Genomic DNA, 14,477 nt, shown 5'->3' on the forward strand with positions numbered 1-14,477 from the left:
ACCTGCGACAGCTCAGAGAACGACATATACGCGACCTCTTAGAGAACGGTCGGGCGGATGCTAGCTTCTGGAAAACGTACCGTGGACTGGTGGATCCCCGGCCCCGTAACCCCCGGGTAACGGCTGCTCAGCTGCAGGTCGCTTTTGAACCACGGATGAACCCACCGTCGACACTCCCCGAGCACTGGGACCCCACGCGTCACCGTATCAACCGCATGCTGCTCGACTCTCTACCACAGCCCACGGTGGATTCAACAGAGCAGCAATACTTCGCCCGCCCCTGGGCTGTTAGCGAGATCGAGGACGCAAAAGCGCACATATTGGAGCACTCGCTGGGCTCCGCAAAAGGACTGGACCGGGTAGCGTATGAGGAGGTTCTTCGGGTGCCAAACGAGGAACTGCTGCGTCTGTTCCAGACCTGCGTCGACACATGTGATGCCCCTACGTCATGGTTGGTCGCGTCATTGACCGGCATTGGGAAGCGTGGCAAGGACCTTGGCGAGGCGGATAACTACCGGGCGGTGGGCCTCGAAAGTTGCATGTTGAAGATGCTGACGTTGCTGATCGAGAGGCGAGTCCGCCAATGGGCGGAACAGAACGGACATTTGCCTATGTCCCAGAATGGATTCCGTACGGGACACCGCACCAACAATAACGCTTTTGTCCTCAGAGCGGCGATCGAGAAGGCGCGAGCGAGGGGAAAGCAGCTCTATGTTGCGTTTGTGGACCTGTCAAACGCGTTCCCATCTGTGGACCAGGCCACCCTGTGGACAAAGCTGTACACCGCAGGGTTCCGAGGACCGCTTTTTGATTGGCTACGCATGCTCTACGCTCGACTGGGATACGTCGTGAAGTACGCGTCGTCGAAATCAGAGCTATTCAAAGCGCTAGCTGGGATTCTCATTGGGGACCCAGCGTCACCAATCCTGTGGAACCTCTACCTCGCCGACCTCGTCATCCGCCCGCACAGTGACGATATTCTCCTCGGTGGTGTATGTCTCTCACACCTCGAGCAGGCTGATGACATTGCACTGTTCTCCACTTCGACCATCGCACTGCAGCAGAAGCTCGACGATCTGGCGACCTGGTGTGCCCTCAACTTCGCACTGATCAACGCCGGGAAGACACAAGTGATGGTCTTCGGTAGAACAGGAGCAGCGACGCTGGGAGGGCCGCCGCGGCTATATGTCAACGGGAGACTGATCGCCGTGGTGGAGTCCTACACGTATGTGGGAACCGTCTTCTCTTCGGGGCGTGGCGACCTCTTTGGACCCCACACAGACAGCAAGGCGAGCACGGCACGTAAAGTCGCGAATGCGTGTCTGTCGGTGGAAGCATACGTGGCTGAGCTGCCGCCGTGGGCCGCTCTGACGTTGTACCAATCGCACGTTGACCCCCATCTCACCGGCGGCGCGGAGGTCGCCCCGTATGTACGGTTGTCCTCGTTGACGCTCCTCGAGTCCGTCCAGCATATCTATCTCCGACGCATGCTGGGGCTCAACCCTAGAGCAATGACAACTCCGCTGTTCACGGAGACTGGCCTATGGCCGATACGGTACCGCCGCCTGGCATTGGCGCTGCGGTTTGCCCTATACATAATTTCCCAACGCCCTCCGGTTCCCCTAGCAGCCCTGGCCGAGGCTCGCGCTATGGCAATTGCAGGGGCTGATTCATGGCTGGGTGACCTTCATCATGCTCTGCAGAGCCTACCGGTTCCGGTGGAGATGGACAAACATGCCGCTCTGACCGATGACTACATCTCCAACATGCTAGAACGCCTCCGCATCTCCCTGGTGGAGCATCTACGACAGGAAATCGCGTCCTCACAACGCCTCGTCATGCTCGCCGCCCGCGCGTCGCGTGAGCCAGTACTAGAGCGCAGAGATTACCTGTCAATCACGAGGCGAGAGCACCGTGCGGCCCTCATCCGTCTGCTCGTGTCCGACCACCCGTTGGCGGTCGAACAAATGAGGCGCCGGACTCCGCCAGTGCCTCGGGAGTGGAGAGTATGTCGCTTCTGCGCGCGACGTGGGTCAATTGAAGACGAGACGCATACCCTGCTGCGCTGTCCGGGAGCGGCGCTGGTGGAACCACGGAAACGGTTCATGGCCCAAGTGCTCTCGGTGCGCACATCTCTACGTGTCTCGCTGGCGACCACGCCTCTCGCCTTCCTTGCGGAAGTCACGCGGGATGCGGACGCCGTCACTCATCTCGCGGAGTATGTCCATACCGTGTTTTTGCTCTGCGAAAATGTCCCCATGGTGGTGATCACTTCAGAGGAACAGCTCCTCCAGCTCTCGTAGCGAGCGCCTCGCAGTGCTGTCCCGCGTGAGACTACATCATCGCTGCAGCTTATGGAACGTATGGGCTACACTACTACAAGGTACAATGGTCTCGGAACGTCGTCACTGCGATCTTCGACCGATCTCATCCCGTGCGTTAGGTACCGTCATGCTTGCGCGTCAAGCGCACGGGGGACCTCAGGACAGCCAATGTTGGCCGACTTTCGCCTGGAACTGTGTGAGTTATATCAGATGGACGGGGGACCGCCACTGATGCCTGGAGGTTTTTCAGTATTTTTCCTCCCTGGTTTTAACACGGAAATCCCGCCCAGCCATGTGTGGCTAGTGGGCCAAGGCGTGCTCTCGGACGGCCGCGTCGGAAGAGGTGGTCTCTAGGGGCCTGTCGAAGATGGTGATGATTGGATGATGTCTTGTACTGTTCATGGTAGTGTAGCCGGTAGTACTATGGGTCGTGGTGTTGTAAATAGTGAGCGCTGTCACCGTCAAGACGCTGAGGATCGCACGTGCGCCTACAGCCGGTGGCTAAATGGATTCCTCCTCCTCCTCCTCCTCCTCCATGACATGACAGCCGACTTGACAGAATAGTACCACTCATGGTAGGAATAATTGTGCGAGTCGCGCGAGAGTTGGGATATTTTTCGCGAGCCAGCCTATGCATTGCCACTGCAGCCAGCACAGTCACAAGTAGAGGAGAGGCCGGTCTTCTCTGCACAACCGATACCGCCCGCATCACCCCTACCGTCGCAGACCAACCTCGACCCCAAGTGGAAAATACGCCCTACTCGGAGTGTACTCGAAGGCCATCTCACAGACCCACATTCACACTGCAACTGTTTCCTCTATGTGGTATGCGTATATCTGTACGTAGGGATAAGAGAGATAGGAGGAAGCTTAGCAGAGCAATAGATAAGCATCACTAACTAACTAACCAACGACGAATAGCAAGAGTCCGGGCTCATCAGACAATGAGAGCAAGCGGAGCCGGGAGGACACGTACGATAAGTGAAGGACAGCAAACAAAAGAGGGCAGCACGTAACAATGCAAGAGGGAAAGGGGCAGGAGCATGGAGATGGAGGGAGGCTGGGAAGGGAAGGGAAGGGAAGGGAAGGGAAGAGGGGATCCGGAACGTCTATGAGGATATCGATGTAGATGTAAGGCAGCCAGCAAGTGCTACATGCAGAATCGTCGACGTCATGTACATACGGGCCTAACAAGTTTCGTGCTCGCGGGGGTATGGCGGTCAGGTGGGGTAGGGTATATCAGGGTAGCGATGTATGCGCCAACGTAGTAGTGCGCGGTACTGTGTGTGGATGGGAGGGGCGCAGCGAAGCGACCCGACCGGGCGCGCGTAAATCATGTGTATATGCAAAGCAAAGTCAGTCAGTCAGTCAGTCAGCCAGCCAGCCAAACATTCGAGCCGCGGCTGTGGACTCCGGAGGCACACCCGTCCTCCCCAGCGCACGTCACGCTCAGACACTCGTCACCACCGGCGGCGGCAAGCCCCTCCTCTCGTTCGCCACAGCCCCACACCCGCTCGTCGGGACCGCCGCATTGACCGCGTTCCACGCATCCGGGTACTCACACCCCGCAATAGCAGTCGGCGCACTCCTCCTATCGCCCCCGTCCGCCCACCCACTGCCCGTGCCCACCGTCGCAGCGGTGTACGTGCTCGCAGGCGGGAGGCTCACGACGCTCGCGGTGGGCGTGTACTGCGGGAGGAAGCCGGTGCTCGCCGCGGGCACGTTGTTGATCGAGCTCGGCGGCCAGACGCCGTACGCCGCGGCGGACGACGCGGCGACCGCGTTCGCGCCCGCCCCGCCCGTCGCGTACGACGCGTACGACTGGTTCCACGCGTTCGGCGCGACGCCGAGCGACTCGCATATCCCGTCGGCCTCGCGCGGGTCGCGCGGGATCCAGCCTTGCTCGAGCCCGAGCTTGTACGACCAGAGCGGAGACTCCACGGTGCCGCTCGTGGACGAGCTGTCAATCTGCAGCGGGGGAGCGGCGCGTCAGTGGGTAGCCCTCGGGCTGGGCAGGGACACGACGCACCTTCCATGTCCAGAAGAACCAGTCGCCGAGGGCGTTCATGCTCGCCAGGGCGAACGTCTTGAGCCCCGCCTTGGTCTCGTCGCTCCACGACTCCCATTCCGCCCAGTAGTCGCAGTTGCCGACGTACGCCGCGCTGATGTTCACGCCGCGGACCCAGAGACCACAGTCGTTGATGCCGTTGCTGAACTCGCCCGCGATGGTCACGCCGAATGCGCTTCGGCTAGCATCGTGCCCCGAACAGAAACAAGATGCAAGCGGAGATGACTGTCAGCCCTATGCCACAGATACCAATGCAGCGCAAACACGCGCACGCGCGACGCACCTAGTGTTCATGCCCGGGCCCCAGGAGCTGCACGCCATCTGGGGCCACTGCCCGCCATAGACGGACGCGTCGGTCGTGCCGTTCGCGGTCACGTTGACCGGCTCGTTGTTCGGCTGGTTATCAAACGCAAAGTACGGGTGCGTGTCTGTCACAAGTCAGTCACACAGCAGCCAAACAGGGGCGCGCGCAGCCATTTCCATTTCCATTTCCATTTCCATCCCGGTGCCGGCGGGCATGTGAAGTCGAGAGCGCGGGCCAGGCCAGGAGACACGCAGTGACAGGGACGCAGTACGAAGATCACGGAGCGAAGACGACCGAGCGCGAAGACAGCCGGGGGATCGCGCGGCGTCGTTGTGGTTCGGAGCCGACGATGACCCATCCACCGTGACAGGTACGTCGAGCACGCCCAGCGCACGCCAACGCGCAGCAGCGCAGAGGCAGACGAGAACGTGATCCGGGACGCGTACCGATCGGGGGCACCGCAGCAAGGAGAGGACACGTCAGGCACAGTGCGGATCACCGCCCGGACGCGGATGCGAGCCGACCGATCGGTACGACAGACGGAGACACGGAGCGTGCGGGGCGTCGCGGGAGGACAGATGCGCAGTCGGAGGGCCCAGACCGCGGCCACGAAGAGAGCAAGTAGAGAGAAGACAAGAGCTCCGTCAGCAACACTTCCGGATCCAAACCACACAAGGGACGCACCGAGGATGATCCGGTCGCTGCCCTCCAGGAAGCCCGCCCAGTACGCGGTGCCCATGAACCCGTCGTGGATCGCGATGTACGGGCCGTTGCCCTCGCCGACGCCCGTGATGTTGCGGACCATCCAGTGTGCATTCAAGTAGCTGTGCGGCCGTCCAGTCTCAGTACGGGACTCATCGGTATCACAGCTGTTTCCAAAACGATCGGCCCTGTGGGGAGGGCGGAGCGTATCGGTCTGCCCCTTCCCACCAAGACTGTAGCGACGAGGGCGGACCAGACCGTCGCAACTGAACGGCGCCGACGGTCAAGTACGCCTTCTTGACGGGCCAATCGTCCTGCGAACAGCCGAAAGCAGTAGAAGCGAACGTACAAAGTCGTGAGCACAGGCAGGCTGATCGTCTGCAGCAGCGCCTCGTTCACAATGCTGAAGATCGGGATGAGCGGCTGGTACTCCGGCTGCAGCGTCGACCGTCAGCAACGCCGATCGCCTCTACCAGACGAAGAGCAGCTCCTACCTGAGTGACGAACTCCGTAATGACCCGGATGTACTCCAGCGCCCGCTCCGCATTCGCGATGCCCATCATCCCGTTCAAGAAGTTCACCGTGCCCAGCTTGCCCGAGTGGTTATACCCTGCCACCGCCCGCCTCAGCCAACAGAACCACCGCACGAAACCGCAGAGACTGACCGTTCTGGCTGCCGGGGATGGTGTGCAGGTCGAGGTTCACGCGGATGCCGTACTTGCGCGCCCACTGGAACACCTGCAGGATGTACTGCCAGCACATGCGCGCGACGAACGGCTCCGCGACCGCCGTCCCGTTCGCGACGCCCACGTCGCTCCACGTCTCGATCGCCCAGAACGGGATCGGCATCCGCACCCAGTTCAGGCCCGCCCCTGCGCGCACACGGTCAGCCCCGTCCCCGCGCGCAGCCCACCGCTACGCTGCACTCACCGGCGATCTCAGCGATATCCTGCTCCGTGACGAACCCGCTGTAGTGCTGCTCCATCACCTCCGTGATGTTCGCCTTCGCGCGGAACGCCGTGTCGAGCGTCCACTCGTCGATCGCGCCCTCGGCCGCGTACTGCTGGTAGTACTTGGGCGTGATGAACGGCTCCATGACGAACAGCCCGCCGAGGTTCACGCCGTTGATCCTGTTCGTGCTGAAGTTCCACGCCTCCGAGAGCGGCGGCGTCCACGCGTTCGGCCGCGCCGAGTTGTTGAAGGGGTCCGCCGGGTCGTACACCCCTGCGCGCGGTCAACGTTCAACGGCGATCCCGCCCGGACGGAAAGACCCACTTACAGTACCCGCCAAAGTTGTTCGTATACGTGAACGTCGTGCCGTTCGCCGTCGTGATCGTGCTCCCGTTCCCGCCCGTCACCGCGCCCCCGTCCGCACCGCCCGCACCCCCGCTCGCGCCCGGCCCTCCGCGGTGCGGCTTGACGGCGACGAACCACACGGGGAGGACGACGACGAGGACGACCGCCGCGAGCGCGAGGAAGCCCACGAGCCAGATCCACGGCCGGCGGTAGTGGTACCACGGGCGCGCCGCTGCAACACCCACCGCGCCCGCGCCCGCCAACGCCTCCTTCGACCCGGCGTTCGTGTCTTTGGCGGCGGCGGCGGCCTCCGGGTCCGCGGTGGCGGGCGGGATGAACGGGCTGGTCTCCGCGGCGGCGGGGGCGAGGGCGGGGCTGGCGTACGCGCCGACGGGCGTGGAGGGCTCGGAGGGCTCGAGCGCGGTGGTCGTGCCGGGGCCGGGGACGTACGGGGCGTGGGTGGCGGAGTCCGCGTAGGAGTCTGCGCGCCCGACGGAGGCGCGGTCGCCCGATAGAGGCTGGGGCGGCGCAAGGCCGGGCTCGCCGGGGCCGGAGGACTCAGAGGACATTGGTCGCTGGGTGGGAGGCCGTGGTGGGTGGCGCTGGACGATCTACGGGTGGAGGCAACTTCGGTAGCACTGGGAACAGAGTTGGAGGGGCAGGCGGGGAGCGGGGAGGGAGATGGGGAAGGAGCACGCACAGCTTGAGCGAGCGGCCGCATGCATGCACCAGTTCTTGAGGCCTGCCCATCGCTGCACGTGACCGCCCTGCAGCAACCAGGATCTGGGGAAGCGCAGTCGCGTAGCTTTTAGGCAGGATATGGCGTCATAGACGACGTAGGGAGAACGTGTTGCGCCGCGCTACCGCCGCTGTCAGACAGCCCGCCGTCGGGCCGGCTCTGCGATCTGCCCGCCAGCGATCGTCGGCCCGCCCCGCCCGCCCCAGCTCGCCGTGCTGCACTCTCCTCGGTGGACGACCACGGCATCGCGCTCGCCCAGCGCACTTCGGGTGCACGCTCCCCAGGCCCTCGACACCTCGGCTCATCTCTGGAAGCGCGTCACGGCAGGCGGCAGGCAGCTCGGATCACGCGCTTCGCCCGAACCTTGTTTCGACGAGTCCTTCGCTCGCTCCGAGTCGCTCTCCCCGCCGGCTCCTCCTTCTCTGACGGTCGGTCTCCCCGACGCCCGTTCCAGCGTGCAAACCGCCGTGCTCTGCACCGCCAAGCCTCCCCGCGTCGTCCCCACGTATGCTCTCGCCGGGGTCGAGATGCGATAGCGACGAGGTACGCTAGCCTGTCGGTGCGCTATCTATTGATAGGACAGCTCACAGGCGTGCTCCACAGGGCCCTCACGCCAGAAGTAATAGTATTGCTCGCGCTCAGGGCACTCAGCTGGTCTGCAAATCCCTGCGCGCTGTACTTATTCTCAGCGTAAGACTCGTAAACTCAAGTTCGCGCACTATCGTGCGGGACAGTCGCCGGCCAGCCATCTGAAGTCCTCGTCTGCGAGGTTCGTACGGTGCTCACAAGCCGACTCGCAGATGCCTCTGAACCCCGGACGTAGCGGCCGTCTGCAACACGTCCTGTCCGTGCACCAGTTGACTCGGAGGCAGCCCAGTTGACCATCGCAACGTTAAAACAGCTCAGCTCCTCACTCACACAGCCTGGATATTCGGCCGGTGACCTCGTGTATGGCGGGCTTACGCCGGGGCCGATGCGATACGCAAGCTTCAGCTTCAGTGCTCGAACGCTTCGTTGCGAGTCAGCGCGTCGCAGAGCAAGATTGACAACAACTCTGTCGCGAGATCCGCGGCCCTACGAGGAGACGTCGCCCAGGCAGGGATGCCGGTGTTGACAGGGAATCCGTCGATGAGCGGGGAACATGTACACCTAGGAGAACGTACGTCCTGCGCTCGAGCGATGTTCTGCGTTATTGGTGCGCAGGTCCGAACTAGATGGTAACGTTGCGGAGGTCTCGGCACCGACGTATATCGATGCTCGCTGCGAGTGTCCGCGCGCCGGCGTCGTGCCCTTCCTTTCACGGCGGACGTGCAGCCCCCTCGTTGCTCGTCCCCGCAGAGTCGGCCCGTCGAAGGATTCCAGCTGCCGTAGGGGGAGGTTCGAGTGTGGGTGAGGAGGCGGGACAATTCCACGCGCTCTACTAGTCCCTGTGCTCCAACAAAAGAATGGCGCGCCTTGTCTCCGTCTACTCACCGACTGAACGCGTTGAGTACCTCTGTTTGCTGTGGCAGCGATTAGTTGCGTGTGACCATCATCGCAGTTGTTCTCAAGCCTGACGCTGACAGGCCGAACGAGGGTCAGCGCGAGACATTGGCTACGTTATGACTGCGCTGATTCTAGGGCATAGACGTTGGGGCGTCGCTGGTACGTAGGCTCTCCCGAGGGTTAGCGCTGACGCTGCTCAGTGCATCCCAGTACCAACACGGTCGCCTACGCAGGTCGACGAATTCATTGGCAAAGCATTGATGAATGCTGGACCGTCCACTCCATGCATACTGTATTCGCCTTCTCCGTCATGATGCAATTGTACGAGGTCCTTCAAATGTAGTAGCTACAAGCAAGCAAGATAAATGGTCAGAGCTGAGATCAGAGCAGTGGACAAACAGACGTGGATTGATCGGGACGCTTTGCTCTTATAAGGGCATCGTGCGCGTTCGGAATGCTAGGCAAAGCCCATCGAGTAGTCACGGCGACACAGAGACCACGTCAGCGGCCCCATGATGGGTGGACCCCGTGTCGCCGCAACCTCGATGGGCTCTGGCATCCCGACCCGCGCAACGCGAGCAAAGAATCCCGAACGCCACGGCACATATCAGACAGTACATGTCGTACGTGATGATCAAGTCAGACTTCAAAGGCCAACTGCACACGAGCCGGTAAGCATACACGGAGACCTCGAATCGGCGAACCACTCACCTGGTCAACGGCGTCCATGGCCTGTCCACCATACTTATCATAGTTATGTATCAACTCCAAGATGTCCCCATGCCGGCCGTTCCACGTATGCAAGCAGGACATGAGTTGCTGAATATGCGCGGGCCACTCGCCCCCCAGACCCAGCGCCCGCGGCAGTGGACCGGCGGCCGTCCACTGGCTCGGACGCACCCCCGGGCTCGTCGCCCCCGCGCGCGCCCACGTAGCGTGCAGCGAGTAATGGAACATGGTCGACACGTCGTGCGCGTGCCAGAACGTATCGTAGACCTCCTGCTGGTCCACCGCCGCGTGCAGGTACAGGTCGTCCATGAACGCGCGGCGCGCGCTGATGACGTTCCGGCGGCATTTCTGGCGGTACCGGAGGAATCGGTCGTAGCAGCTCGCGGGGACGAGCTCCATCTCCGGGCAGTACTCGTCCGCGGGGAGTAGGACCGCATGTCGTGCCGCTCGCTTCGCTTCTTCCGTCCAGCCCTGCTGCACGGCGATGAAGTACGAACGCAGCGGCTCCGTCGGGATCTCCTTGACCCATGCACGCTTCGCGAGCTCCGCCGCCCTCACGAGTTCGTATTTGTACGCTGTCAGCAGGACGTGGGTGAGGAGCTCCCAATCCCGTATATGAGGGCTGACGACCGGGTATGTCAGTTGTAGGAGGGGAAGGAGGATGTTGGCGTCTTCGGGAAGGGCGAGGACGCGGTAGCCGTCGTGAGACCTGGGACTGCTGTCCGGGGCGTCGTGGAGGAGGGATTCAAGCTTGCTCGAGGCCAAGGCTAGAATGCCCTCGTTCACGTAGAAATCGACCTTGTCGTTCGAGCGGATGATGATGTTCGCATGGGCGGACGGCCGATTGAACGGGCTGGGTACGGTGAACGTCGCGGTAGGCTCCGGCGCAGAGCTCGCGAGGACACTGGGAGGCCGCGTAAAGCTGTAGTTCTCCGAGATCTCGCCTCCTCGATTGAGCGCATCGCAGAAATGGAGCAGCCGGAAGTACGTCGCGGATGGGAGAACTGTCATTTCCGGAACATACGTGTCTTCGAGGTCGAACGCGTTTTCCTGGCACCACTCGATGGCGGCCTGATACGCCACGTCCTCGAGATCGGCGAGGCATCCTACGATGAAGACGCGGAGAGGGTCATCGAAGAGCGAAAGCTGTCTCTTCAAGTATTTGACCACATCATCCACCTGGTATTTGACTGCTGCGCACAAGACGTCTCCGATCCGCATGATATCGTCGATGGCCGGTTTGTCGCCGCCAGGATACATGAAACGCAACAGCGCGTCTAGCGTCGCGCTGTCCTCTTGGACGGGAATGATGGCCCGTTCGCTGCCGCCGGCAGGCTGAGGCATCTTCTCCATGTCTTCGAAGAAGCCAGATGTGAGGCCAAGGACGACCCAGTGAACGTGGAAGTGAGTCCCATCCAACGAACGCAAGATGACGTCGGCGTTTGGCTTGTTGAACGGGTCGCCTGCGACCTTGTATTCGGTGGGAGAGGCCATCGCGACGCCCGAGGGCCGGGGAGATGTGCGGACTGAGGACGGGGAGGGGCTGGGAACATCCGTACGTACTGAGCCACAATATGAAGAACAGGCGAGCACGGAAGCTCCCGGCATCGTACCAGTACTCAGAACAAACATTACCTTTCGGTGCTACAAGGTTTGATTGCAAACCTACTGGGTAATGGGCATGCCCGGATCAGCGAGGCGACCGCGAGCCTCCCCGACGCGATGAGCACCGAATCTTGCGAACGGACGTGCTGATAAGAATCATTGCCGGGTGCGCCAGTAGCGCAGTTTAGCATCCCCGAGGGTTAGACAATGCTTTCAACGCAGACGGGCGAGTACTCGCAGAGCCGATGAACTCACCATGCTCTCGTGACTCAATCAATGTAAGCGCATGATGCATCGACTTCATACAAGAACTTGAGAAGACACACACCAAAGAACCATCGCACAAGTCCATGTTCCGTACATTCAAGACCAAGCGACAAGCCCACATGATACCGATCGTCCACAAGGTTTCCAGTCATCAAGTCCGTTGCGTGAGTCCATTCATAATCGTGTCCAGTTTCAAGGAAGAGTGAGCCAGAGAGCCAGCAGCTTCACAAAGTTCGGGGTTCCCACACCCGTGGCGGGGTCCCATCCAGGCTGTGCATAGAAGCCCTCCGTGCCGCAGCCAGGGTTGGAGCCTGTCGTGATGTCGTTGAACGCCGCGCTGAACAAAGGCGTGTAGATCTGCCATAGACGTGAGCAATCAGACAGCGGTGAGTGTGTAACGAGGAAACGCACCGTAGGGTTGATGAACCCAATCGGCGACTTCCCGATAGCAAGGCGGGCGTCGTTGATCGCGGAGAAGATCGCCGCAGAGACAGGAGAAGAACATGATGTGCCGTAGACAAGGTAGTACTCGCCCTGCACAGCGACTACGTAATTTGCACTGAGAAGCCCCACGTCAGTTTGCGGAACCTTCGTAGAGGACTGCGCGACTACACGTACCCATTTGCGGAAATATCAGGGTAGGCACGCGACCCAGAGGTGTTGTAAGTGCCGGCAGGGTAGCCAGGAGGGTAGTTCGTCAGGTAGTGCTCGACAGCAGATGCCTGGTACGAGGGCATGGGGAAGACATTTGAGAAGCCTCCACCAGAGTAGATGACCTGCCCGCAGGCGCTCTCGGGCTCAAGGACCTTTGAACGAAAATGAGCACGATACAGCACCAAAGAGTACGACGCGCACGTACCGTGGCGTTGGGGTTGACCTGCGTCGCACCGACCGCGGTGACATACGGGCAGTCAACGGGGAAGCCCGGCGCAAACACGTCACCATAGTAGTCCTCCTGGCCGTCAGCGTCCAGACAGACACCACCATTCCCCGCGACACCATAATCTCCAGACGAGTAGAGCACCGTGATGCCCAGCAGCCCAAGCTTCGCATACTCGGCGCATTGCCTTTGCTCATACGCAGGCGTCAGATCCGCCTCCGTGTACCCATACGACGTCGACATGATGTACGCCGGCGTGACGGTTCCACAGTCTTCGGCACCCTCGTAGCCTCCGTACGGATCCGGATACGTCGCGTCGAATTCAGAGCTGTCACCACCCTCGAACGTGCAGTACGATGCGTCAAGCGCGTCGAGCAGATTACCGAAAGACGCGCCCTCATAGAGGTCGCCCGCCTGGTAGAGCTGCACGGGCTGGCGCGACCCGACGAGGGACATGGCGTACTGCAGGTCAAGGTTTGACTCGCCGTTGTAGTCGAAACCTCCGTAGTCGGTCTGAATGTAGCCACCGTCGATACTGTAGAGAACGGGACGCTGGCCAACCTGGCTTGGAGAGAAGTTGCCGAAGAACATGTCCAGATCGCTTGCGACATATGCCTGAGGAGTGTACTCGACTACAGTGCCAGTCAGTGCCAATGTGCGCCATGGTAGAGTATACGTTATGCTTACCAATAGCCAGCGAGTTCTTGTCCGGGACGAGAGGATAGTACTCAAAGGAGTATAGGGCCCGAAGACAGTCAGGGACGATCTGTTCATCGCAGTTCTCCAACTCGTTGATGATGCCCTGGAAGGATTGTCACTGGGATTGCTCGAACAATAGACAAAGACGCAGCTACCTCGATGGTACCCTTGGTCTTCGGGAAGCTCGTGCCGAAGCCGGGCTGGCCAATCGCATGTGCCGCATAGGTCGAGTTCGAGGTCGCGTCGTCCCTGCTACCAACCTTCTGCCACTGTCCAGCCGGACCACGAGGCTTCGCGTCGAAATGGAGAGTCGGCGACACGATCTCGACGTGCTTCGAGACGTGTTCCGGAAGGTGGTACTTCTCGTGGCACGCGACGTGCGTGTGGCTCTCGTCCTCACCGAACTGGTAGACGTAGTACTCCGTGCCCAGCAGACGTTCCGCCTCATCGACCGTCACATTCACTTTCATCCAGCTCCCACCCGTGCCTGACTTGACGCGCTCGGCCGCGATCCCGCTCTCAATGAGCCAGCCACGCACGGTGTCCACGGACTCCTTCGTCGGGCGGAACGTCGCCGCAACCTTCGCTGGGGTCCAGTGCTTACCGTAATTCGGCGACTCCGGGTGGGACACGTCCATGATGTACTCCTCGATGTTCTCCAGATTGGGCTGCACAAGACCAACGCGGAAGGGCAGGACCATGTCTGGCTCCGCCCGTCGCACTGGGGCCCATCCCCGCGGGACGCGGTCGCGTGCCTCGTGGACGACATGACCTGCAGGGGAGGGGAAGGCAACGGCGCAGACAGCGAGGACGAGGAAGGCGACCAGGCGAGTGGAGAACATCATCCTGGAGATGAGGACGCGTTAGTCCACGGGGAAACTCGTCTCGGTGGTTGTGCTTATTATACTCGCGCGCGGGGCGCACGACGTCTAGACGGGGAGCCATATCCGTCGCCAAGGAAGTGTTTGTACGCAATGGCGGCATCAAGAACCGCATGGGCAAAGGACGCTCGGCCTGCAAAAGCCTGCGAGTCGCCAGGATAGACCAAGGATAGACGCATTCCAAGTTCTGCGTTGGTCGGCTCATCACGTATCCGCTGATGGCCCTTGAGCTTGATCGTACTCAGCGCTATCAAACGCTGACGACACGAGGATAATGCTAATCGTTGCGCAGACTAGCCCATTCTAGCACCAGCAAGGACTTGAAACAGCTTTACCAGATGCCTGCTGGGGTAAAGGAAACCCATGACTCCCCGCTACCGGTACCCCAGGCCGGGCCAGGTAAGGTCTGGTAAGGTGTGTGTACCGATATCGTGGCTTGTAGGCGGTGCAATTACATCTTTCCATCGCAGGGTGTCCTTGTTCTTCGTGCCTTTCCGT

The 14,477-nt window shown here is 61.1% G+C and overlaps 3 protein-coding genes across 3 annotated transcripts; all 3 read right to left on the reverse strand.

Moving 5' to 3' along the window:
• Positions 1-3,380: 3,380 nt before the first annotated feature.
• On the reverse strand, positions 3,381-7,476 carry C8Q71DRAFT_875106 (glycoside hydrolase superfamily). Its single transcript, XM_047928381.1, has 9 exons — positions 6,678-7,476; positions 6,329-6,622; positions 6,064-6,270; positions 5,893-6,008; positions 5,748-5,833; positions 5,381-5,520; positions 4,676-4,820; positions 4,354-4,573; positions 3,381-4,292 (listed from the first exon to the last, which is right to left on the reverse strand). The coding sequence occupies exons 1-9, from the start codon at positions 7,261-7,263 to the stop codon at positions 3,774-3,776; spliced, it is 2,313 nt and encodes a 770-aa protein (XP_047776188.1). The 5' UTR covers positions 7,264-7,476; the 3' UTR covers positions 3,381-3,773.
• Positions 7,477-9,557: 2,081 nt separating this feature from the next.
• C8Q71DRAFT_860243 (uncharacterized protein) lies at positions 9,558-11,141 on the reverse strand (the record flags this gene model as incomplete). Its single annotated transcript, XM_047927772.1, has 2 exons — positions 9,558-9,575; positions 9,630-11,141. The coding sequence occupies 2 exons, from the start codon at positions 11,139-11,141 to the stop codon at positions 9,558-9,560; spliced, it is 1,530 nt and encodes a 509-aa protein (XP_047776189.1).
• A 436-nt stretch (positions 11,142-11,577) lies between these two features.
• On the reverse strand, positions 11,578-14,142 carry C8Q71DRAFT_183646 (peptidase S8/S53 domain-containing protein). Its single transcript, XM_047916827.1, has 6 exons — positions 13,254-14,142; positions 13,087-13,201; positions 12,379-13,031; positions 12,138-12,325; positions 11,931-12,078; positions 11,578-11,876 (listed from the first exon to the last, which is right to left on the reverse strand). The coding sequence occupies exons 1-6, from the start codon at positions 13,941-13,943 to the stop codon at positions 11,712-11,714; spliced, it is 1,959 nt and encodes a 652-aa protein (XP_047776190.1). The 5' UTR covers positions 13,944-14,142; the 3' UTR covers positions 11,578-11,711.
• Positions 14,143-14,477: the final 335 nt, after the last annotated feature.

This window comes from Rhodofomes roseus (assembly GCF_022264815.1).
Source record: "Rhodofomes roseus strain CIRM-BRFM 1785 chromosome Unknown C8Q71scaffold_18, whole genome shotgun sequence".
NCBI classification, from domain to species: Eukaryota; Fungi; Basidiomycota; class Agaricomycetes; order Polyporales; family Fomitopsidaceae; genus Rhodofomes; species Rhodofomes roseus.